Raw genomic sequence first — 26,837 nt, 5'->3', positions numbered from 1 at the left:
ACAATTTGGAAAAGGAGCTCTACGGTTTGCATGACAACCATGTTTCCATGCAATCAGCAAATCGCATGCACTCCAAAAATGGGATCAAAGCCCATGCAGGGAGAAATAACTCTTACTCTTAACTAGCGATGGGCTTCCGAGTAGGAAGCCACTTGAATTTGTGATTAAAATGAGAGTTAATTGCCTCAGGTTTGGCTGGGAATGGGAGAGAGAGGTTTCCTTACCCATAAGTCCGTTGTCTTGAAGGATGAAGTGCGCAGTATGGAGTCTTGCAACGCGTCCAATAGGATGCGTGCAAGATGTTTGGAATGCATAGAAGACAACGGACTTATGGGTAAGTAACCCCCTCTTTCCCAGCCGCACACCTGAGGCAATTAAGCCTCATTTTAATCACAAATTCATGTGGCTTCCTACTCGGAAGCCCATCGCTACTCTTAACTTCTGTTTTGCATAGAATTTTAGTAAGAGGCCTTTTTGGTCCTTTTTTAGCCCCCTACTCACTCCTAGGAGTTCTGGTTCACCATGAGCTTGCTGGGCAATCTGTAACTTAGGTGTTTCAAGTTCTACTCCATAGAGCCACATTAATCCTTGCCATGCACTGATGAGGACTAACCAGTCTGAATGCATTCCAGCGGTTCTGGAGGTGTGTTTATCTTTCAGGGACAACACAGGTAAGATTTGCATATTCAGCTATGATGCATTGTGCTCACTCCAACCTGAATAATTGCAAATACCATCTGTTTTAAGAAGGCAGACTTATGTCTTACTCTTAATGTGGCCACACGCGATACAATGAAGTGATCCAATTTTATGGCAATTCGATAGAAACAATTAGTTGTACAGGAAAATCTAAAATCTTTTTTTATTCTCTTGAGAAATCTGAATTTCCTGGGGTTTTTTTGTTTTGTTTTGTTTTTTCAATAAAGGTAAATTGGGAGTAGTGGATTTTTCTGACAATTTTTTTTTGTAAATTGAATTTTGTAATTTTCTTAATTTATACATCGAAGCAATTTTTTTCTGAATTTTCATAATTTTTAACATAATTGGGAAAAAATTAACATGTGTGTAATACAGTGGTCAGATTGTTATCACATTATGATCAATCAGAAAAATTGATTTTAATTCTAAAATTGAAAAGAAATATGAACATTGAATTCTTTGTATGTCTGCCTTTAGTGGCTTTGCTGCAAAACGGCCTATAGCAGCGCCCTTTATTCTGCAAGTGCTCCTGCACCTTATATTTCTGTCCCGGCCCAGGAAACCTATCACTGTCATCCATCCTTGTAATCCAGCCTTGAAGGTGTGGTAAAGGACAAAAAAAAATGCTCGGTAAGGGCCTGGGCACACTATTGCGTTGCTGAGTGGATTTCAGCAACATGTATCAGTGTGCGATACACAGGGGCATGACACAGTGCATAGACCGCACTGTCTGATGGGCACACTAATGCACTGTGCAGCTGGGTGTTTCTGACAACAAACTGCTGCACAAGAATTTGTGTTGTAACTTACATAGTTACATAGTTATTTGGGTTGAAAAAAGGCATACGTCCATCGAGTTCAACCAGAGAACAAAGTACAACACCAGCCTGCTCCCTCACATATCCCTGTTGATCCAGAGGAAGGCGAAAAACCCTAATGGTCAAATTAGCCCCAAAAGGGAAACAAAATCCTTTCCGATTCCAGATGGCAATCAGATAAAATCCCTGGATCAACATCACTAGGCATTACCTAGTAATTGTAGCCATGGATGTCCTTCAATGCAAGGAAAGCATCTAAGCCCCTTTAAATGCAGATATAGAATTTGCCATTACTTCCTGTGGCAATGCATTCCACATCTTAATCAATCTTACTGTAAAGAACCCTTTCCTAAATAAATGGCTATGAACAGCCGTCTTCTCATATGTCCTCACAAGGACAAAAGCAGTATTGCAGTATATTTGTACTAAGTGAATGGGTGAAGCTGTGAAATTCCATTGTGTAGTTAGGAATAGAGTTATCAGTTAAAGGATTATTGCATTCTAAAATCCGACTAGCAATTTTGCCCTCTCGTTGAATTTGCTCCATTCTGATCAGTGGTGCTCTTAGTTTGTTGGCAGTTATCGGCATGCTATGACATTTTGTATGAATGTTATATGATGAGTGATATCTGTATTATTACTGTGTATTGCTGTGTTTTATAGTAAGTAACACCAATTCCGGGCTCCAAAAATGTGTTCCTTGTACATAATTACATCCATTTGGACCATGCAAAAATAATGGCATTTAATAGGAGTGCACTGCGGCATTGCTAGTTTAAACCACAGAAATATGACTAGCTCCGTTTGTTTTGAAAGGGAGAAAGTCATTAGCAATTTGGTCATTGTCAGAGAGAGGGTGATGTCTCAGGCTCTATGATTAAATCTGTGTTTTGGAACAGAATTAAAGATTTTCAGTACAAAAGGAAAGCAAAAAAAAAAAGTCCCGTGTTTGCATATTTATATTTCTGCAGAGTGCCAGTACAAAGCAAAGAGGAATTGAGCCCCCGCAGCAAAAATTTTGATTTCTAAGCCAGGTTTTGATTACCTCTGGCAGTATCCTAAAATTATACCTTAAATGTCTCAGAGATGCTGAAATTGAGTTTCAGGGGAAGAAAAAGCACCAAGGCCATAATAGGAGCTAAAAAGTAAATTCAGAGGAAATGAACTATGAATTGTACCAGCAATGGTAATTGATTCTATCAGTCAGTTTCTATGCCATACAGAACGCGAACAGAAAACAAGGATCACTGATTAAATAGGATTCCGCTGTGCCAGGGGCTATATATGTGCCTGTAACTCCCTCAGGTCATTGCTGCACCTGTCAAGCTTCATTGCCTGATACCCAGGAGATGAGCACTGGTGTCTATCGAATGCTATTGGCTCAGTCAGGGGAATTGATAGGCTTTACCTGACTAAACTTCAGGCATGACAAACATTGCACTCTGCAGGAAAGCCATCTAGCTGTCTCATCAGGACTCCGTGAACCAGGAGTGTTTCCATTGACCTCTTGATTCATGCCAATGGGACCTATCATAAATGGTGATAATTCTGCAGGAGACGCAGCTAGTTTTTCATCCAAACTAGGGCACACTAAAAACACCTTTGTAGCCTGCAACAACAGTCAGAAGAAATATAAATCTCTTCCTCGTAGGAAAAGTTTGGAATGCCAAACCTTATTCACTGAAAGTTAACTTTGTGTTGTGAGATTGTATAGGTAGAAAAAAACAACGTTTTGTAAACAATAATACCTTTTAATGGCTAACTGATAGAGTTAAATGATGCAAGCTTTCAGGGATCTAGTCCCCTTCTTCAGGCATATTTCCAGATGTTAGCTGAAGTAAAACACAAGTAAATGGTAAACACAAAGTTGTGTTGGTTACTGTTTATCCGTTAGGTGTTAGGTGATCAGCAGGCTGGAGCCAGTGAGTTAGTGCAAGCATACATGAAATCCAGCAGGTTTCTGAAGATCATGAAGCCAAATCAATCATGTTACATAAGGTGTCATGAACCCTGTTCCACAATTTAAACCTTCTATTAATGTCTTGAACATTTTCATAAAATTGTACTCAGAAATTTTTCTTGATTGTTCATTTTTTTAAAATTACCCTTAAGAACAAGTACTTTTAGATCTTGCATGCTGTGTCCTGGTTCACTGAAGTGTTGGCACACTGGTGTTCCATTTTACCTTCATTGATTTTAAAGCGGTGATGGTTAATTCTTGTGCACAGTTTTTGTCCTGTTTCTCCTATATAGATTCCTCTTGAGGGGCATTTCATGCAGTGTATCATGTATACAAAATTGGATGACTCACAGGAAAATTGGTCGTGTATTTGTTGGTCATATTTTGGTGAGAAGTTTTCTCGCTGGCATAACTTACGTCATGAGTTATAAGTACTTAGTGTCAGCTTCAGGAGCCTTTTTTTTTCTTTTTTTATCGATACACAAAATTAATTTAACCATTTCAGCCACCCGGACGTGATCCTCATGCTCAGGCGGCTGCTCTACTGTGGTGCCGCACTTCGGCGCGCTCCCGAGCACGATCGCGGGCGCGCCCCCCGTGCCCCCGTGCTGTCCCCCGGTAGCCCTGGGAACATGGTTCCCGATCACCGATCCGTGTCCCCAGCAGAAAAAACGAAGCGCTCTTACTAGAGGCTTCAGTCTTTCTGCACAAAAAAGTTTCCCCATCCGCCTTGTGCTTCCGGTTAGCGAGAAGCACAAGGAGAAAAAAAGAAACTCAAGGTGGCAGTCTTGTGGTCAAATAGTAAAACTACATCTACAAACATTTTACATACCATTTTACAATTTTACACATATTCTAACATTAAAAATTAACTGTTTATTTCCCAACACCAAAAAATTACCCAAATAAAATTTTTAATGAAAAAAAAAATTACAATAAAAAAAACATAGTTACCTAAGGGTCTGAACTTTTAAAATATGCATGTGAAGGGGGTATACTACGAACAATTTTTAAATTATAAGCTTGTAAATAGTGATGGACGCAAAATTGAAAAAATGCACCTTTATTTCCAAATAAAATATTGGCGCCATACATTGTGATTTTAAAATGGTGTAATAACTGAGACAAATGGGCAAATAAAATGCATAGGTTTTAATAATGGTAGCATGTATTATTTTAAAGCTATAATGTCCGAAAACTGAGAAATTATTTTTTTCAATTTCTTCTTAATATTCCTGTTAAAATGCATTTATAAAAAAATAATTCTTAGCAAAATGTGCCACCCAAGGAAAGCCTAATTAGTGGCGGAAAAAAAAACAAGATATAGATCAATAAATTGTGATAAGTAGTGATAAAGGTATTAACAAATGAATGGGAGGTGAAAATTGCTCTGATGCATAAGGTGAAAAATCCCCGTGGGCTGAAACGGTTAAGGAACAACTTAACTGTCTGCGACCTCAGAACTATTTCTTAATCTTTCTACCACATAAAATTGCTTTAAATATCCTGTGACATTATTTGTGTGATGTTATCTTATTAGCATGTCAGAATCCTGGACATACACTTTAAAATAAGTCATTATCTTTTCAGCTATTTCAAACGCATTTCTTTTAAACTAGAAATGTAATTGTCAAAGCAGTTGTGCTTGATTTATTTCTTTAGCTAAAAAGGAGCTTTTCAGCCATAGTTTATGTGTTAACAATGGTGAGATAACCCTGCCTCCTGGTACTGACATGTGGGTCTGCCAATGAGCCTGTTGTCTGTGTATGAGAAAATCTTCTTCAGTGAAATTGTTCTGACAACCTGAAACCCATAAGAGAGTTAGGGATGCTCAATGAGATGCAAATACTTCTGCAAGTATTATGCAAATTTGTATGCAAATATATGCAGCTTGAAAAAGGACCAATCAATTTGAACCTGGGTTTAAATTGATTGGTCAATTTTCAAACTGCATACATTTGCATACAAATTTGCATAAACTCGGAAGAATGTGTATATATGTGATCATCCCTAGAGAGAATATACCTTATTTTATAATATTTTATACATTTATCCGTATTTATGAATAGTTGTCAGGAACATTGCAATATCTTGTTTCACCTGCTAGTAGCAGTATGTGCCCAGACCTAGATGAATTTACAATGCCCACCAGCAGGTGGCCTTCTGCAAACTTTGAACAAATCAGTAAGTTTTTGTTTTGATTTTTTTTTTTACCTGCGGCTGGTATCAGAAGCTTAGAAGCTCTGCAAACTCAATAGCAGTTGGTCCTCATTTGCGTGGAGATTAATTAGGTACATCTTGGGGGAGTTCTACGGCTACAATATAGTAGAAGAACTCTGTAGGAACTCTGTTGGAAAGGCTACATTGTAGCCAAGCTCCGGTTTAAAATAGCAGTGAGTGGGGGGAGGTTAGTATTAGGAGTTGGTAGAGGGAGGTTAGGTTTGATATCGACAGGTGAAAATTTGGGTACAGAGGGTAATAGTAGAATATCGGTAAAATAATTAATATTTTACTCTAGCGGATAACAGAATTTTGATTAAATTATTACCTATATTCTACAATACCAGATAGTAAAATTACCACTATTCTTGCTATTTCCACACCTATTTTGCATAGATGCCTTGTGGACTCCCTTTATAAAGGCTTTTGCATCATTGAGCCCTCTCCTGTTATATTCTAGACTCTCCTGCTCCTGTTAATTTGATCCTGATCTGTAAGTTCTGACCTTTTGAAGTCTGTTTTGTGTGATTTAATGACAATACATCAGATGACAGGTCTCCATCATATCTTTACTGTTGGAGGATGCAGCGCCAAATGAATTTTACTGTATAAATGTTGTGATTTTCTCAAGGTGTCCTCTTACAGTATTTCAGTATTTACTAGCTCTTCTGTTTTATGGTATTTTCTGTTTCTGGTCAGACGTACTTTTTCCAGTTTTCTTGTGAGAGATGTGGCTACATCTTTGGTCATTTTGATTAGGTGAAGGGAGGAGGATAATGGTTCCATGGCTCTGTCTGCATTGAGGAAAAAGACTTAAAGAGACTCCGTAACAAAAATTGCATCCTGTTTTTTATCATCCTACAAGTTCCAAAAGCTATTCTAATGTGTTCTGGCTTACTGCAGCACTTTGTACTATCACAGTCTCTGTAATAAATCAACTTATCTCTCTCTTGTCAGACTTGTCAGCCTGTGTCTGGAAGGCTGCCAAGTTCTTCAGTGTTGTGGTTCTGCTATGAACTCACCCTTCCAGGCCCCTCTATGCTCACTGCCTGTGTGTTATTTAGTTTAGAGAAGCTTCTCTCTTCTCTCTTATCCTTTACAAGCTGGATAAATCGTCCTCTGAGCTGGCCGGGCTTTCACATATTGAAGAATTACAAACAAGGGCAAAGCTGTTTGCAGGAAGAAAAGAGCAGCCTGAAACTTCAGTGCATGAGAGATGGAGGGGGAAAGAAACACACAAATGATCTCTTGAGATTCAAAAGGAATGCTGTATACAGCCTGCTTGTGTATGGATGTATTTTCTATGTGTGGACATACTGTGCATCAACCTACTTCCTGTTTTGGTGGCCATTTTGTTTGTTTACAAACAAACTTTTTAAAACTGTTTTTAACCACTTTTAATGCGGCGAGGAGCGGCGAAATTGTGACAGAGGGGAATAGGAGATGTCCCCTAACGCACTGGTATGTTTACTTTTGTGTGATTTTAACAATACAGATTCTCTTTAAAGCACACCTGAAGTGTGCAACAACTTTGAAATAAAAATCCTGGTGAGCCAGATCACTTAATCATCTTTTCCATTTGCTTGTTATCTTTTAGGGTCCAATGCCATTCCTTGATTTTCAAACTCTCACATGCCCAGTTCAGAATTGTTTGTGCACAGCTGCAGGAACCTCCTGAGTTTATTCTTTTGCGCTTAGCCCTTTTACGCATATTAAGTTGCTCAACTAATCCATGAGCACAATGACTCATTATATCAATAGACTTTAACTAGAGCTGACTATTTCCAGAAACTATATCATTCCTCAAAATCATTGACAACTTGCTGGGCAATTTATACCATATTGTTTTGGGATTGTCCTTTCATTAAACCATTTTAGAAAATAATAATAAACCTCCTGAAATTAACATATAGCATATAATTCCCTTACAATATTCCTCCTACCCCCATATCAAAGCTCTCATTCAAAGCTTAGAAGCTTACATTGTACATTCTTTCAGAAGCTAGGAGAACTACTGTACAGCTTTAGAGACAAACCATGATGTTGATTGGCCATATTTTCCAAATGAGTGAAATAGATTTTATCGCCAGAGGCTACAAATATGTTGAGAAATTCTGTGACATATGGCACCCCTGGGATGTTTGGCAATTTACAGTATCTGGTAATGGTAACATAAAGTGGAATATCAAAAGTATCATGTAACATGATTGTCAACCTTAATTGACATTATCCTCAACTAAGGCAACGGCAAAATAACAAACATTCAAAATGAGGGATCTGGCATTAACTTACCGTATATACTCGCATAGAAGACACATTTTTGGGTCAAAAAAGTGGTCCTAAAGTGAAGGTGTCAGCTTCTATGCAAATCACCAAAAATATATAATACAAGTATAACATCAAATCCCCCCCCCCCCCACCCTTACACAAATACTGCCAGAGTGCCCCCAGGTATTACAGAGCCATGTACAGCATAACCACATTCTTTTTTACTTGATCCGAATGCCCCATAGTGGTCTGTGCTTCCTGCGAGAATGCGGGTGCCCCGCCCAGCATTAGCATTGTGATACACAGCGGTGTGCATCTTCTCTCTGGCCCGCGCTGACAGGATTCAGCCTGCTTCTACCTCACAGTCTCTTCTCTATGACGTAATAACAGGGCGCCATGGAAACGAGACTGCGAGGGAGAAGTAGTCTAAATCCTGTCAGCGTGGTCCAGAGAGAAGACGCGAAAGCTGTGTATCACATGCTAATGCCGGGCAGGACAGCTGTTTGATTGGAGGAAGCACATACAGCTATGCACCACCGCACTAATGCCGTGGAGGGCACTCATGTGAATGGAGAAAGCACACACCCCTGTGCACTGACCGGTGGGGGGCACAAGGGTCAGGTAAGGAAAAACGTGGCTATGCTGCACATGGCTATGCAATGCCTGGGGGCACTCGGGCAGTGTTTCTGCAGGGGGGGACTATTTTGTCATAATTGTTATACATTTTGACGGGAGGCACTCGGGCAGTGTCTGTGGGGGGGGGACTGTTTTTATTGTCATACTTGTAAATGTATTTTGTAGTATATACAGGCGCTGATCCAATCTTTATCTCATGTGTATGTTCCACCAGCTGCTCAGGATCAACCACATCCACAATCGGTTCCAAGAAAAATTGCATACAAATCCACAGCGCTTGGTACTCAGATCGGCATCTGCAGTAACCCCACAGTGCTCAAAATCATGTTTCCATAGTGACCATCACCAGAAATAAATCGAGAAAGGTCATTTCTCCATCCAAGAAACATATAAACATTTATTAGAAGCTGAATCTACATCACATATACAATGACTTACTTCCAGGGTCCTTTTGACAGGGACCCTTAGTAGTTAAAAGCATATAGTGTAACCCAGTACACATTTAAAATCCAAAAACGGGTTCCCTGATGACGGCGCAAGGCCGAAACCGGTAGGAACTGGAGACTGGGCAACTTATATGAGATCGTTTTTGGATTTTAAATGTGTACTGGGTTACACTATATGCTTTTAACTACTAAGGGTCCCTGTCAAAAGGACCCTGGAAGTAAGTCATTGTATATGTGATGTAGATTCAGCTTCTAATAAATGTTTATATGTTTCTTGGATGGAGAAATGACCTTTCTCGATTTATTTCTGGTGATGGTCACTATGGAAACATGATTTTGAGCACTGTGGGGTTACTGCAGATGCCGATCTGAGTACCAAGCGCTGTGGATTTGTATACTTGTAAATGTGTTATACATTTTGGCGGGGGCACTCAAGCAGTGTCTGTGTAGGTGGGAATATTTGATTTTCATAATTGTGCTATACATGTTGTGGAGGGCATTCTTGCGGGGTGACAATTTTTATGTGGGGCACTTGAGGAGTGTGTGTATGTGTGTGTGGGTAGGTTACATTGTCACTATTTACATTGTCACATCATCAGTACACTATAAAGGGGCACCTGTGACTGTGGTTCTGCTCGCCTGCCTTCGCTGCGATTTCTACCCTCGGCTTATATGAGGGTCAATCAATTTTACCCCTTGGGGGTTGGCTTATATGCGAGTATATACGGTAATGACTTCTAATATCTATTTACTAACGGGCTTTAGGTCTGTCACCACCACCACTGCAGCATTACCCACCTGAACACGCCTGCCGCGCGCGCACACACACACACACACCCAACCTGCACCCTGTCCTGTCCTGCATCCTGTCCCAACGGCTGTCAGTGCAGGACATGCGCAGTAGTGCAAAAGCACTGACACATGGACATGGGACACAGAGGCACTTGGATATTATTATATAGGATGACTTGTTGCGTTTGTTATTTCTAATATGTTAGCTCTGCATTGTCTTAATAGCAGTTACTGCTGCCTAACACTGTTTGTGCTATGGAACTCACCCTATGCATACAGTAACTAGACCTAGACAAGGTATTTTGTTTATACAAAACTACTTATATTATGTGATTGTGATAATCTAGCATTCTGGTAAACAATCTATATTTATGATGGACTGTCTGACAAACTTCAGTATTAGATTACTGAGAAACTTTTTCAGTGTACTGGAATTGTAGTTCAATATATTGTATCCAGTTTTATTCTTTTTCTACGTTTACTGGCATTTATGCAAGTAACGTAAGGTGTGTTGTGCAACTTGCAGTCTGTATACAACGCATGCATTGCTTGCATAGCACACAATATATTATTTGCACATTACATTTCTTGCATTGGTAAAATTGACGTGAACTAATAATATGAGTCTACTGCTATTGAGTAGGTAAAGTATGTAGAGCACAGGTGTCAAACTCAATCCTCGAGGGCCAAATCCATGCCAGTGTTTAGGATGGACTGCGAAATAAAATATGTTCTACCTGATGAACCACACCTTTCCTGATTAAGTGTCATCAATTAGTTTGAGCTGGGCAAAAAATGTGTGAAGACCTCGGCCCTCGAGGACTAGCGTTCGACACCTGTGATGTAGAGAATAGTCACAACGAGTAGTGTCTGTGACACTATTGCTGGATGATATACAGTAGGAGATATATGTTTTTAGCCTTGTCACCTACACAAATGGAGGTCTCTGTCCTACATAAAGTCTACCAAACCTGGACATCATTGAAATTAGCCTTTCTTACCTTAAAGAGTTCTAAGAAAGAGTTGTGGTGAAGACTAGTGATTTGAAATAGTTCATCTTAATCATTCAGTTATGTGCATGTAAAAAACATATGATTAGATGTATGAAATGAACAGGACTTTTCTTTACAGCACTCCTTTAGTAAATAATCACTACTATTTTCCTGACATCCCGTCAGTCCACTACAGTAATGAATTCTAACTGAATTGTGACAACATTTAATAAATTCCCATTGAATTCTGACAGCACAAGTATCATGTTGCTTCTCAGTCTACCTGAGATGAAATAAAAATTCATACATAGCAAGGAAATGAGCAGCGCTACTTAAAAACAGACTAGTGCCTACCTGCAAAAGAGTGCAAACCCCACTTGTGGGGTCGAATACACACCGAGCATACACATGACCTGTCTACCACTAGAGGAGGATGTTGGTTTCCATTAACAGCTTGCATGCAACCTATTAAGTACTCGTCCCTCCCACTGCGAAGAAGTCAATCCTCCATGGGAGGGGCCTAACACTAACTAAATCCTAACCTATGTATATGCATAGCCTGGGTGCGCTACCAAATAAAATTGAAAAATCGAAATACTAATTTAATTTGTTTTTGGTCAGCTGCTCCCACTTAACAGCCATGCTTTTGGTGTATATGCAGAGCTTCTGTTTGGGTTCAAGGTTCGTTTGTAGTTCCTGGAGGGGCTCAGCGCATCTCTGATTGGAGGCCATTCGGAGGCGGCCTGGTGTTGCGCTGATCCACCTTTTGCGCAATTTTCGATTTTTCAATTTTATTTGGTAGCGCACCCAGGCTATGCATATACATAGGTTAGGATTTAGTTAGTGTTAGGCCCCTCCCATGGAGGATTGACTCTTTTGCAGTGGGAGGGACGAGTACTTAATAGGTTGCATGCAAGCTGTTAATGGAAACCAACATCCTCCTCTAGTGGTAGACAGGTCATGTGTAGGCTTGGTGTGTATTCGACCCCACAAGTAAGGCTTGCACTCTTTTGCAGGTAGGCACTAGTCTGTTTTTAAGTAGCGCTGCTCATTTCCTTGCTATGTACTAATTTAATTCGTTTTTGGTCAGCTGCTCCCACTTAACAGCCATGCTTTTGGTGTATATGCAGAGCTTCTGTTTGGGTTCAAGGTGCGTTTGTAGTTCCTGGGGGGGCTCAGCGCATCTCTGATTGGAGGCCATTCGGAGGCGGCCTGGTGTTGCGCTGATCCACCTTTTGCGCAATTTTCGATTTTTCAATTTTATTTGGTAGCGCACCCAGGCTATGCATATACATAGGTTAGGATTTAGTTAGTGTTAGGCCCCTCCCATGGAGGATTGACTTCTTCGCAGTGGGAGGGACGAGTACTTAATAGGTTGCATGCAAGCTGTTAATGGAAACCAACATCCTCCTCTAGTGGTAGACAGGTCATGTGTATGCTCGGTGTGTATTCGACCCCACAAGTGGGGCTTGCACTCTTTTGCAGGTAGGCACTAGTCTGTTTTTAAGTAGCGCTGCTCATTTCCTTGCTATGTACTAATTTAATTCGTTTTTGGTCAGCTGCTCCCACTTAACAGCCATGCTTTTGGTGTATATGCAGAGCTTCTGTTTGGGTTCAAGGTGCGTTTGTAGTTCCTGGGGGGGCTCAGCGCATCTCTGATTGGAGGCCATTCGGAGGCGGCCTGGTGTTGCGCTGATCCACCTTTTGCGAAAAATTCATACATACCTGGGGCTTCCTGCAGCCCCTTTGGGCCTGATCACTCCCTCGCCTCCGTCCTCTGTCTTCTAGGTCCTCTGTTATTGGTGCCAGTAACTTCGCCAGTTGGTGTAGTTCCGCAGCGCGTGCTCCCCTGTTGTGCTCCCTAGGCTGGGAATGTTCTGCACAGGTGCAGAACGCTCCCAGCCATAAGAGTATAAGGGGCCCCGCGCATCCGGCCCGTGCATGCGCAGTAACCCCGACTGGCCGAAGTTACTGGGACCAATAACCAAGGATCTAGGAGGCACAGGATGGCAGCGATGGAGCAATTAGGTTCCCGGGGGCCCCAGGTATGTATGAATTTTTATTTTTATTACATCTCAGGTTTGCTTTAAGAATTAATATTTTTTTATTTATATATATTTGATCATATGTGATATTTAATATGTTATGAATTACTGCTGAAGTTCACTCCATGTTAATGTTTTTGAATCTGTGATATCTCTACAGATCCCATGCAAGCTCCAAGGAAGTTGCAAGTGGTTGATATAAAGTCCAGACAAATAACTATTCACTGGGAGCCATTTGGATACAATGTCACGCGTTGTCACACTTACAATTTGACCATTGTGTATAGATATCAGGTTGGAGGACAAGAAAAAGTCAAGGAGGAAGTGAGCTGGGACACAGACAGCTCCCACCCACAGCACACAATCATTAGCCTGACCCCATTTACCAATGTCAGTGTTAAGTTGGTTCTCATGAATCCTGAGGGGAAGAAAGAAAGTCCGGAACTCGTCGTACAGACTGATGAAGACTGTAAGTACTCATGATTTGTATGCTTGTTCTGGGTTACCAAGAGAGCCATATATAGTGTAGCACCTTTTTAGAATCCGTGAGTAGTAGAATGTAAAAGTATATTCACAAAAGTGGTCTTCATAATAGGCAACTAATTAATGTGGAGGAAGAAAAACAACCCTGCTTAGGTTAAAATAGTCACTCTCTGTGGGATGGGCTGGGGGTGCAATCTTCCATCAAAGGTGGACCACCAATCCAATCAAGAAGTATACTGAGGCACCAAAGGATGTAAAATAGTTAAAAAATGCTTTAAAATAAAAAAGTTAAGGTGCACACACCTCATATACACAGTAAGAGAAAGAAGTACCCAGGAAAAATAAAATACATAAAAATCCTAAAATCGAGTTTTGGAGGTGGCTTACCTCAAGGATGTCGCAGATATAGTATGAACTGAAACTCATTTGCACTAGGGCAGTGCATTTCGTGAGCATACACCGATCACTTCATCAGGCCAAGTATCAGTGCCAAGAGCCAAAACAGCCTAGCAGTAAGTGCCTTGTAGTTCTTTTTTTAATTAAAGAATAAAAGAACAGTTGCATATTTGTGCAACTAATATTTAGGAATTTTTTTATAGGAATTTTAATTATTTTATATCCTTTGGCACCTCTGTATTCTTCTTGTTTCGATTTTAAATACAGATGATCATCAAAGCAGTAAAGCAGGAAGCATTTGTTTCCTTCCATATTCTTCTCAGCTCAGGTTTAGGATAATGCAGGTTCTGTTTAGTGGTGCGGAAAGTGATACCTTGTATTCAAAAGTGCAACCAGGGTGATGTTAGATGGGGCTGTTACATTCAGATGAGACAAAACTATAAATCAGCTTTTTTAAGTTTTTAAATATAATATAAAACTGGGGTAGAGCTAACAGTCATATTTAGCAGTAGGAGGATAGATACAATTGTTTATCTCTTCACTTTGTTTTCACTTGAAGGGAGCCTAAACTGAGAAGGATATGGATTTTTCCTTTTAAAATAACACCAGTTACCTGGCTTTCCTGCTGATCCTGTGTCTGTAATACTTTTAGAAACAGCCTCTTAACAAGCATGCAGATCAGGTGCTCTGACTGAAGTCAGACTGGATTAGCTGCATGCTTATTTCAGGTCTGTGATTCAACCACTACAGCCAAAGAGATCAGCAGGACTGCCAGGCAACTGGTATTGTTTAAAATTAAACATCCATATCCCTCTCAATTTAGGTTACCTTTAAAGAGACTCTGAAGCGAGTCTAAATTCTCTTTATTAACTTGTATTCATTTGAATCACCCTCAGCCCAGCTAAACCGCCGCTATCCTGCAGCAAAATGAAGGGTTTATACCCCACAAATCCCCTCTCCTGTTTTCAGGAAGTGCTTCCTGATTGAGGCAGAGCTAATGGCTGTAGCTCTGCCTCTTTGCCCATCAATCCCCGCTGATCACCACCTCTCCCCACCCCTCTCAGTCTTCCTTCACTGAGAGGGGCGGGTAGAAGCGGAGATCCGTCGGCAGATTGACGCGCATGGAGGCAGAGCTGCAGCTCAAAGCTCTGCCTCCATGAGCAGCAAAATCCATGACCAAGAAAGTCGTGGATTTTGCAGGGGGGCTGATTTGGGGGGTAAAAAACCCTCGTTTTGCCACGGGATAATGGCGGTTTAGCAGGGCTGAGGGTGATTCAAATGAATACAAGTTAATAAAGAGAATTTAGACTCGCTTCAGAGTCTCTTTAAGTATTACTTTAAGTATCTGTAAAGTTGTGCAGTGCAGCCCCGGTGAACTAGCAGTAGGATCTGTACAAGTCGGAATCTGCCTGGATGCAATGGGGTTCTGCCCTTTGAAAAGTGTTTAATGTATTTTTCATTTTGTTGCAGTCAATGTTTTGTGTTGAATTGTACATCAGATTTTACATGCTATATTTTCCTCTTACTAGTGCCAGGTGCTGTTCCATTAGAATCTATCCAAAGCAGCACATTTGAGGAGAAGATCTTCCTTCAGTGGCGGGAACCTGCTCAGACATATGGCATCATCACTTTGTATGAGGTAAGTTTTTCTTTAGTTGATGCAATGTTGCAAACTGGTACTGCTGCTTAAAGGACCACTATCGCAAAATGTATTAAAAATAAAACTAAAAAAGATATATAATGAAGATAATGCTAGTAGAAGGGATAGTGAAGGGTTAAGAATTGGTTAACAAATAAATCACCCTGCTGTTTACACATTCATAACGGCGTGAATGTGAGAGGAGCTTACCGACAGGTTATGGGACACTGAACTGCGGGCTGCTAGCTGTCCAATGGCATTTCAGCTAGTAATAAAACTGTCTCATAATTTTAGCCAATCAGATACACACAGCCCAGAGTACAGCCTCTGTTGTCAGTATGGTCCTACCACATTCACACTGTCATGAATGTGTAATCAGCAGGGTGATTTATTTTTTTGCTAATTCTTTACCCTTCACTATCCCTTCTACTAGCATTATCTTCAGTATAATCTTTTTTAGTTTTATTTTTTTTGAAATTTTACGATAGTAGTCCTTTAAAGTCGATTGTGTGTATGTGCTATCACAACTTAATAGCATTTTATTGCTGTACGTTTAAGTTCACCTAAGAAGCTAATAGTTTTAGCTCTACTTCCATAGAGCAACTATTTTTTTTTTTTGAAGAATTATTTTATTCTTGTTTCTCCAATAAGCAATACAATGTAACTATTATGAAATTACTTGTTTTTAAATTATATTACAACCTCACAGAATAATTGTCTTGGCCAAGTTTTTTTCTACCATGCGTACAAGGCTTAGGGCTCTTTCACACCAGAGCCCTTTTTCCGCATTTTAACGCAAAGTCTATACTTTGCGTTAACCAAGGTAAAAGGAAAGTCCATAGACTTTCCTTTTACCTTTCACACCCGACGCTGCGCTTCGATACATTGCGGTACGACGCGCCCCGGCGCATTTTATCGTCCGGAATCACCGTTTCCCCTTCGGGTTAATTAACTACTACCGCCGCTACTCAGCGTCGCACCGGAGTTTCCCGACGACAAGCCGCAATGCGTGCAGGAGCCGTTCTCCTGCACGCTTTTGATGTGTAACGGGCCTAAGTCTTGAAGCATTTAATCGTTGATGTAAATTATGAAGCATTTGCAGGTTCATCTTCAAGTATTTATTGAGTCTTCTCTCTGTGGTACCATCTGATGGGCCACACAACCCCCCCAACACACACACACACACACACATATACACTCCTTAAAGCAGTTTTGTATCTATAATGCTTCATCATGAGAGGTGCAGGTTCACAATTGTGGGTCCATCTGGGGAGCAGGGAGGCCTGCTTCATTAATGCTGTACGTGTGGACGTGTAAAGATGAGACCTGTAAGGGCTCAATGGAGCATCATCTTACAAATTAGGCACCAGGTAGTAACGATAATTAATAATGAGTTCAGGTCCACTTTAGGACCCACAAGAAGAATAAGGTCACAATGTACTAGGTACCTGTAAAGTCTTCTCTTCTCAGCTTCTTGTATATATAATTTTGCTCGATGGAACATATTTTTATACTTCTCAGCTATGGCATACTTATTCACATGTACCCATGTCTTGTATGCCCAGACAAAGCAGTGCTGGTCTGAGCAATGAATGATCCAACCAATTTGTTCAGGGACAATTAAGTAGAAATAGCACAATGGTCTCTTTCATTTTATTTCAACGTTTCATTCCGTGAAGTCTTTTATAACAGAAACAAGCAGGTGTAATTTCAAAAGTAAGCTAGCATTTATTGGAATGCAAATTCTACACAATTGTATGCTGCAAGGTCTCAGGAAACATTTTGTTCCTCACAAGGGACCTTTACCTGAGTACATTGTGAGCTGGAAAAATGTAACTGTCAAGCAGTAATTGGTGTAAATCATCCACCAGTTGCCTGTTGTTTTCCTGTGTCTATGTGCAAAGACTGGCATTGCATGGATGAAATTATTGCAAAGAACTTAAAGGGAACCTAAACTGAGAAATATATTAATTTTTCCTTGTAAAATAATACCAGTTGCCTGACGCTCCTGCTGATCCTGTGTCTCTAATACTTTTAGCCACAGCCCCTAAACAGGTATGCAGATCAGGTGCTCTGACTGAAGTCAGACTGTATTAGCTGCATGCTTGTTTTATGTTTGTGATTCAGCCAATACTGCAGCTAAAGAGATCAGCAGGACTGGCAAGCAACTGGTATTGTTTAAAAGAAAACATCCATATCCCTCTCAGTTAAGGTTCCCTTTAAATAAGTATGAAATACATTTCATACTTTTCATACATTTCATACATCTTATATTTCTTTCCTTTAGCTTAAATTATAAATGATAAGATAGCTGACAATCACATAAGTGTCTATAGCAAGCACTGCAAATTAACCAGACTTCAGATAAACACTTCTTTATAGTATGTTAGGGAATTCAATCCTTTCTTTGGGGCATATTCACCAACCGTCAGTAATATTTACATGTAATATTTACATGCGCAGATAGCGCAATACCCGCTATATGTTTTGGACATAACGTGAGATGCTCTATTTGCACAACATCAATTACGCACTTTGCGTAAACGCTGTTAGAATTTTGCAGTATCTGTGTGTCACTCCCTAGCCGACTGCCATGCCCTCTAAACACATACGTTTGTATTTCCATCTTCGAAACACATCTACACTCTGAAGTAGTTTACTTAGGGCTCTTTCACACCAGAGCCCTTTGTCAGTGTTTTAACGCAAAGTCTATACTTTGTCTATAGTTTTAACGCAAAGTCTATACTTAACCAAGGTAAAAGGAAAGTCCGTAAACTTTAATTTTACCTGTCACACCTGAGGCTGCGTTTCGATGCGTTGCGGTACGACGCACCCAGGAGCATTTTATCGTCGGGAATCAACGTTTTCCCATTGGGTTAATTCATTACTACCGCTGCTGCTCAGCGCAAATTCCCGACGACACGCCGCAGCCTAGTCAACGCGTGCAGGAACCGGCTCCTGCACGTGTTGTCTAATGTGAAAGAGGCCTTAGCCCTGAGGTTGTTTAGATATATATTGTCATATCAATCAGCATCTAACAGTTGTGGACAGCTTATTGTGAATCTGAAGTCACAAATTTAAATGAAATTAACATTAAAAGCTGGGGCCCTGTAAAAATTGCAGTCGAAGTGGCTGAGCTCTTTTTGTAGCAACTTTTGCAACGTTTTCCAGAGTGATTTCTGGTGCTTTTAAAGCGTTGTTTTAATTGCTTGCGATTTGTACAGTGATTGTGTTTTCTGATACTTGTTTGAGTGGTTCTGGGTAGTAAAATTGCTGCAAAATTGCTTTGTAAAAGTGATAAAGTGATTTTGCAGTGATCCGATAATATGTATTGGATAGCAGTTGATCCAAAGATGCTGCAGGAACCACAATTGCAATTTGGGGAAATCGCAAACACTTCTGTGGAATTGCCTGCATTGACTTTCATTAGCCTGGTGCTTTTGGATTCGCCAGCAATTCCAAAGCATGGCTGACAGAGCTTCTGTGGGTCCCAGCCATAAGACAGTGTTATTGTTTAAGTAAGGCATAATTGGGAGAGATGGGACTTAGCAGCATGTAATGGTGAGTTAGCCTGTCCAAAGCCACTTTGTTGTTAGTCTCATGCTTAGTTTGTGAATCCAGGTCTTCTGTAAGAAGTACTCTCCAAGTCTATTTTTAAAAACACCCCATTGAGGGTCACTGTGTATTTGACAGTAAGGCTGCACACCTGAATACCTACAGATGGAACAGTCAGCAAATACAGCAATACCAAGATACATTGATATGAGTGAGAGCACTTCCTATATGAACTTACAGTAAAAGCCAGCAATGACAGATCCTGTATATCTGTCATAAAAGGTTTACTTTAAGAGAGGTATAGCTTATCAATAGTGAATGCATGGCTTTGCCTGAATCTTGTGCAGGCATCACTGATTTATATTAAGACCTGGAAAATGTGTGAAGAACCGAGGGAAAAAAAGCCTATTCTTTTTTGCCTGTCAATCACTTTCCTGACAAATGGCGACATTTTTAAGTTCTAGACACTTTCGCCAAGTTAAAGTTGTCAGGTTTTTGACAGTTAGACAGGGAACAAAAGGTTACTGAAATATGTATTTCTTTTGTCCCGTAGCATACGAGTAATTGTCCTAAAAATTGCCCTGAGATTTTTATAACAAATTTTCTAGCTCTGCTTCTAAAGGTAGATTTTCTATACTGTAGTTATAAAAGGAAAAGAAGAAGGAAGGTAGCACAAAGTCCATGTCTCTGCTGCAATAGTTAGCTGAAGCAACTCAGCTCCATCTCTGCAATATGCAGTAATTAAACGGACATGTACAGAAGCTGATTGATTTGTTTTGATGGTTTCATTTGTAGTTATGCACCAATTAGATTCAATAAAAGACAAGAAGCAAATATCACTCACAGACATAATTGGCAATAACCTGCTAAAACTGAAATGCTCAATTCCAGTGTTATAATAAGCTGGTGCATACAGAATCCTTTTTTTTTTTTTTTTTTTTTTTTTAAGCAGCCTATTTTGTGCATATGTTGTGCATACATTGTGCAGTGACATACAACAAAAGGTTCAGCTATACCTGTGTACATGTGATCATTCTGAAAAGGTATATTTAGTGTCTGGATAGTGTACTGGTTAAGGCCTCTCCCTGTGACATGGTAGACCAGGGTTTGAATCCTGGCTAGGGTCAGTACCTATTCAGTATGAAGTCCTTGGGCAAGACTTCCTAACACTGCAGGGTGGCCTCTTGAGCGCGACCCAGTGGCTGCAGCTCTTGAGCACTTTGAGTTGGGAAAAGTGCTATACAAATGTTAGGTTTATTATGAGGGTTATTAGTATATAACTGTAGCTGCACATTAAAAGTACAGGTTCTACTTTATTTTCAGTAATGATGTGCATTGTCTGTGCTTTAACCATTTCCGCCGCCCGGATGTGAAGCTCACGTCCGGGCGGCAGCTCTGCAGCGCTCCCGCGCTTGGACGCGCTCCCACCCGCGATCGCGGGCGCGCCCACGCGTCCCCGTTGTGTCCCCCGGTAGCCCTGGGATCAGTGAAAGGGAACATGGTTCCCGATCACCGATCCCTCTCCCCCGCTGAAAAACCGAAGCGCTCACCTGTGAGGCTTCAGTTCTTCTGCCCGGACAGATTTCCGCATCCCCCTTGTACTTCCGCTTAGCGAAAAGTACAAGGAGGGTAAACAAAAACGAAGGTGGCCATCTTGTGGCCAAATAGTAAAACTACAGCTACACATTTTTTACAATACAATTTACACATATTACAACATTAAAAATAAACTGTTTATGTCCCACACCAAAATATTACACAAATTCTTTTTTTAATTGGGAAAAAAAAATTACAATAAAAAAAAAAAAAAGACATAAATAGTTACCTAAGGGTGTGAACTTTTTAAATATGCATTTTAAGGGGGTATACTACAAAATTTTTTTTAAATTATAAGCTTGTAAATAGTGATGGATGCAAAACGGAAACAATGCACCTTTATTTCTAAATAAGATATTGGCGCCATACATTGTGATAGGGACAAAATTTAAATGGTATAATAATCGAGACAAACGGGTAAATAAAATACATAGGTTTTAATTATGGTAGCGTGTATTATTTTAAAGCTATAATGGCCGAAAACTGAGAAATAATGAATTTTTTCCATTTTTTTCTTATTAATCCTGTTAAAATGCATGTACGGTAAAGTGGCTCTTAGCAAAATGTACCACCCACAGAAAGCCTAATTAGTGGCGGAAAAAACAAGATATAGATCAATAAATTGTGATAAGTAGTGATAAAGTTATTAGCGAATGAATAGGAGGTGAAAATTGCTCCGATGCATAAGGTGAAAAATCACCGCGGGCTGAAATGGTTAAAGCAGTGTTCCCTAACCCTGTCCTCAGGGACACCAACAGTTCATGTTTTGTGGAGCCCCACAGAGGTAGTTAACCTTGTGCCGCCTGCGTCACGCCAGTAGGCGTGGCCGCGGCGGCAGCCCCAGGACCGCCTAACGCCAATTGGCGTAAAGTCCTGGGGCTCTGTTTAGCATGAGATCGCGCGCATGGTGCGCGCGCATCTCATGCTCGGAGGGCGGAGCTCCGCCCCGCATTCGGTCTCCGAGCGGCTATTGCCGCTCGGGAGACTGTTAGCCGGCGATTACGCCGTCTATTTACTTGGTGCAGCCCTGCGATGAGCAGCAGCGCTGCACTGGGGACAGCCGTGTGACACGGCTGTCCCCATGGGGGACAAGAGAGCGATCGGCTCTCATAGGCAGAAGCCTATGACAGCCGATCGCCATAATTGGCCGGCTGTGGGGAGGGAGGGAGGGAGGGAGGGAGGGAGGGAGGGAGGGAATAAATTTAAAGAAACAGGGGATTTTAAAAAAAATAAACAAACAATAATATTTATTTAAAAAAAAATAAACATGGGGGGAGCGATCAGACCCCACCAACAGAGAGCTCTGTTGGTAGGGAGAAAAGGGGGGGGGGATCACTTGTGTGCTGAGTTGTGCGGCCCTGCAGCTTGGCCTTAAAGCTGCAGTGGCCAATTTAGCTAAAAATGGCCTGGTCACTAGGGGGGTTTAGACCTGCAGTCCTCAAGTGGTTAATCAGCACTTCTGATACTTCAATTACCCCACCTGTGAATGCTTGTGGTTTTGTGCAAAACATGTACTGTTGGTGGGCCTTGAGGACTGAGTTGGGGAACTCTGCTTTAAAGAATAGCTGTACCTGTAGTACACCTGAAATTTAAGTGTCCACAAGAGTTCAGTGGTTGGTAATAGAGCTGGCATTGCATATTTTGCCTCATGTCCTCGCTCTCCCATGCCTGAACCAGGTTCTGTATTCTTGGAGTCATCTACAAGACCTACCTTATATGACAGAGCCCTTTCAAAGAACACGCTTCCTCCCTCTGCTGGCCAAAACCAATGGAATCTTCAAATAAGTTTATCATGTGCTTGCATGATTGTTGTAGTTCTAAATCCCCTAAATATTACTTTTTTCCCTCATACTGTCAGACACAGAATTCATATATCCCACATGAGGAGTAAAAAGAGTTTTTTTTTAAGACTACACTGTTGCTGGATGGTAGAAAGGGTGCAAGACCCTTTCAAGATTTCTTCCAAAACATGCTACAAAAGTTTCTGCAGACAAGTTAAGGGTTAACACCCCAACTCTAGAGAGCAAGCAGAGATCCCTCACCTGCTGTAGTTCCTTATAGAACCTTTTGACAACTCTCATAATGCAGTGCTTGAAGCAGGTAATTCAAGCTGTACTTTAGGCGCTGTCTGCTATTTTATTAGGTGCCTCCAGTGCCCAAATTGCCACTTATGGTCTATAAGCATGAGAGCCTATGGTGGTGCCCAAAGTACCGTACCGCCTCTGGCACCTGCTATTTGTAGCCACAGTTTAGTAAGGTCAGGCATTGCTTAGGGCCCTTTTCCATTGACAAAATTGATGCGATGCAGCTACGCATCACTTCCACCGGCGCCCGTGTCACTTCCGCATCTCCCGATGCGGAAGTCAATTGAAGAGATGGGACGCGGCTGCGGGCGAATGCGGTTGTGCGAGAATCTGCAGCATGCTGCGGATTCTCTGATCACTCTGCAAAGCTCCGCACAACGTGCACGCAGTGGAATCTATTACATTGCTGTGCATGTGTTTCAGCATACCCGTGGTGTGATGCGGCTATGCAGCCGCATCGCACCGCTTCTAGTGGAAACGGGCACTTAGGGGGGTTGGTTAGGATTTTCCGTATTTTTGGCAGTTGTTAGGGTTAGGCATCAGTTTGGGGGAGGGGGTTGGTTAAGCATCAATTGGGGGGTTGGTTAGGGTTAGGCATCTGTTGGGGGGACAGTTCCTCATCGATAGAGAGAGGGCTCAAGTGAGAATGAGTCCAGGTTAGGCGATAGTAAAATATAGGTAAAAATTGTAATTACTTCGTTCTTTGCTGCAGGTCTTACTGGAGGCATAAGGATAAAGGACAAAAATAATAATGCCATATTGTTGCTTTATTAATATCAATGTAAGAAGAAGGCTCTATTAGGCTCAGTTTTTCTGCTTTACCACATGATTGTGACTAGCAAATCAGAGCTTCAGATATTTATTACCTGATAAAACTCGTTATACTGTATTCTTCTCCATTAGCTCTGGTACACACAAGCATCCCTTACATTGGCCACATGTGTGCTGTGTCCCTACTAATGTAAAATCGTAAGGTAATTTCACAATGAGCGCACAAAATAGGTGCCAGTTTATGCATCATCTGCAGTAGCTGAATAGAATAGTTTCTATTCCCAGGCTGGCGATTCGGGAGATCTGAGCAGCCTATAACTGACAATAAGATAAAGTGGTTGTGTAACCCCAGCATTGAGGAAGTTAATCCTCTCTGTCACTGCTCGCTAAACCGATTCTAATATATCAGGAGAGCAATTTGTGGATCCTACTACAGTGAAGGTTAATAGTGCATTTAAATCTCTTTATGTGCTCCAAGTAATATTTACCTTGAGAAATTGTATCAGTCATCATGAAAATCATAATCTTTTAAGGCAATCTAATTATTAGAGGATGTAGCCGTACACAGTTCCTATGACTGTAGTGTAAAGGCAAACAACTTGAAGGTATTAGGTTAAGCCAGAACCCATCTTCTACATTTGTAATCCATCTGTCTCTAAGTCCTCATATCTATAAAATTAATAGCATATGACAGTTTTGGCTGAGTTCCTTCATTGGATTCAGGTTTTGAAAAGCATAGAGGAGTATGATCTGTTATCATGAAATGTCTGACGGTGCATATATCAGAAGGGCTTACAGATAAAGGTTTAATCTGACTCTAACAGTAGGAGGTTTTATGTTGACTTTCTATTTATATTTCTCACTGCTTTTCCACAGATCTCCTACAAGGCAGTCAGCTCTTTTGACCCAGAAATCGATTTATCCAATCAAAGTGGGCGGATTTTGAAACAAGGAAATGAAACCCATTACCTGTTCTTTGGGCTGTACCCCGGGACAACGTACTCTTTCACAATACGAGCTAGCACAGCCAAAGGATTTGGCCCCCCTATTACGAGTCAGTTTACAACCAAAATCTCAGGTACTCTTTTGAATGATGGGACTAATTTGTGTGTTAATCTTGCCTTTTCTATTGGAATAATGTTATCGAACTTGTAAAAAAACAAAAAACTTGTGTGAAAAAGGAGATTGGCCACCAAACATACACATACCCCTCACACTTCTACACCTGTGTGGGTCTTTTTGGGTTAAATGATGTCTTTCTATGGAGCAAAACAGGAACTCACGATGGGCACATTCAGTATTATATTAGAACACAAACCCTACAGGAACTGCCTAAAGATAAATGGTTTAAACTGCCATTTATCACTATCAATCACTGTTACACCATGAGCTCTCTTGCCAGGATGGCGTCTGTGTTTTTCAGTGAATAGTTGTAATATTCTGCCCCGGCCTGATTCTCACAACTCCGTATACACCAGCTGTGTCCTGAGAGACTTCTCCAACTTCAGACATCTCAGTACTGGCACAAGCAGGCAACTTTAAGAAAGCTGAAGAGTTTGCAGGCATCCCCTGCTCATCTGACAATGCCCATTTTTCCTGATAGAATCTCTGTGCAGCTGGCCAATATGCACGGACAATGTCCTTCCTACTGGATGTGTATTTTCTGTTGATTTGTACTATTTGGATTCTATTTGAAGGTTTATATATTGTTATTAAAAGAACAATTTTCATTAAATATAAAACTGATTATGTAGTTATGGATGTCATTTATTACATTCTGTTGACATTGGTGGAACTTATGAATCTTCAGTGCCTGTACACATTCCTAGGCATGTACTGGTATTTTCCCACTGCTGGCATTTTACATAAATGTGAATAATATGAAAGTACAGTATATGTGAGATGGCTCCGCCTTAATCTAACTGGCTGTTATAAGACAAGAAACAGGTAGTAGGCTATGGGCATTCTACTTAAGGTGGCTGGATAGTGTACTGGTTAAAACTACCACCTTAGACACAGAAGACTAGGCTATGTATCCTGGCTGGAGCCAGTTGCTTATTTAGTAAAGAGTCCTTAGGCAAGACTTCCTAATGCTCCAGGGTAGGCTTTAGTGGCTGCAGCTCTCAAGCGTTTTGAGTCCAACAGGAAAAAAAAAGCTATATAAATGTTAACATTATTATTGCTGGCTCTAAAGTTATCCTTAGGTCCATTTCATAAACTGATCTTTCAACCAAGCCTCATAAAGAAGCAGTTTTTTTACATGAAAATGTATAAAAATACTTAATGCACTTAAAATGACACAGTTTATGTACTTTTTTTTACCTTGATTCTTATTATAGGAAATCTATTACTGTCAAGCTAAATGTCTATCTAATAGAAGCTGCCATCATCTGACACACAAGGTATACTGCAGTATGAAGGCAGCCACCTCACTCGCAATGATGATGAATAGGTCCTAGCATGCTACAATGGCAGGCGCTCTCACAGACTTATTACTTTAATGGCAGATTACCTTTATTAATTCTGAATAATTACTTCACTTTTTGATTAATGGAATTAATATATATCACATAATTGCACTGTGCTTTCCTACTTTAGTATTTATAGATTTATATTACATAAATAATTTCCCAAGTTTATCACCTTATCAACTTTACTATGTAAATATATATCCACTGGAATCACAATGCTTGAATAATTACATTTATGATATTTCTTTAGAAAAATATTTAAAAATGTTGTAATTATGGCAATGTCTAGTTTCTATAACTTTTACAGTTCTTTTATAGGGAAAATCCACTTTTGTGTAACCATTTCTGGACCGCGGCAATTGAAATCCATGCCCTTTTTCGGACCTGTTATACATGCCAGGGCGTAGATTTCGAATACCGTGAAGCACGGGCCCGTCGTTACCTCTAATCATGCATTGTTTTCTGACCCCGGGTTATCTGGCTTACAGTGATCACAGGGTCAGGAGCTAATGAAATTTGATCCTGACCGGCTCAAGGAGCTCTGCTGTCATAATAACGGCAGAGCAAGTGGGCTTCAGCAACGGGTGAACGGTGGGTCCATGCGGCAAGACGTCAGTAAGTCTTAGAGGGCCAGAGACTGCTGGTACACAAGTGGTTTCAAAAAACAACAACAAACAACTACAGTATAACAATTGCTTGTGCTATAGAAGACATGTTTTAATGTTATGAATTGTTTTACCATTGTAGTTTGCAGCCGGTTATGATTTTGTAGGTAAAATTTCAGGTATTTGCAGCCAGGCAACAGCATTTTAGAGAACTCCCTTTGGTGTGCAGAACACCCTTAAATTCCTATGTCGCTACATGAGAAATTTACCGCAGAACTAAGATGGTACCTGCTCATCAATATACTTAGATCTGCTTAAAATTATTGAGGTACCATTTTTACTGTTTGCACCTTGGATGGGT

The 26,837-nt window shown here is 40.7% G+C and overlaps 1 protein-coding gene across 5 annotated transcripts in view; it reads left to right on the top strand.

The window, feature by feature from the left end:
• PTPRM (protein tyrosine phosphatase receptor type M) overlaps positions 1-26,837 on the top strand; it is a 995,286-nt gene that overhangs the window by 484,927 nt on the left and 483,522 nt on the right. For all 5 annotated transcript variants that reach the window (XM_068237197.1, XM_068237198.1, XM_068237195.1 and 2 more), the window contains exons 8-10: positions 13,037-13,345; positions 15,285-15,394; positions 24,277-24,478. In XM_068237197.1, the coding sequence (XP_068093298.1) occupies positions 13,037-13,345; positions 15,285-15,394; positions 24,277-24,478 (621 nt within the window). The remainder of the gene's footprint in view (positions 1-13,036; positions 13,346-15,284; positions 15,395-24,276; positions 24,479-26,837) is intronic.

This window comes from Hyperolius riggenbachi, chromosome 5 (assembly GCF_040937935.1).
Source record: "Hyperolius riggenbachi isolate aHypRig1 chromosome 5, aHypRig1.pri, whole genome shotgun sequence".
NCBI lineage: Eukaryota > Metazoa > Chordata > Amphibia > Anura > Hyperoliidae > Hyperolius > Hyperolius riggenbachi.
Note: the sequence above shows the minus strand (reverse complement) of the source record. Positions and strands in the feature narration are given on the sequence as shown.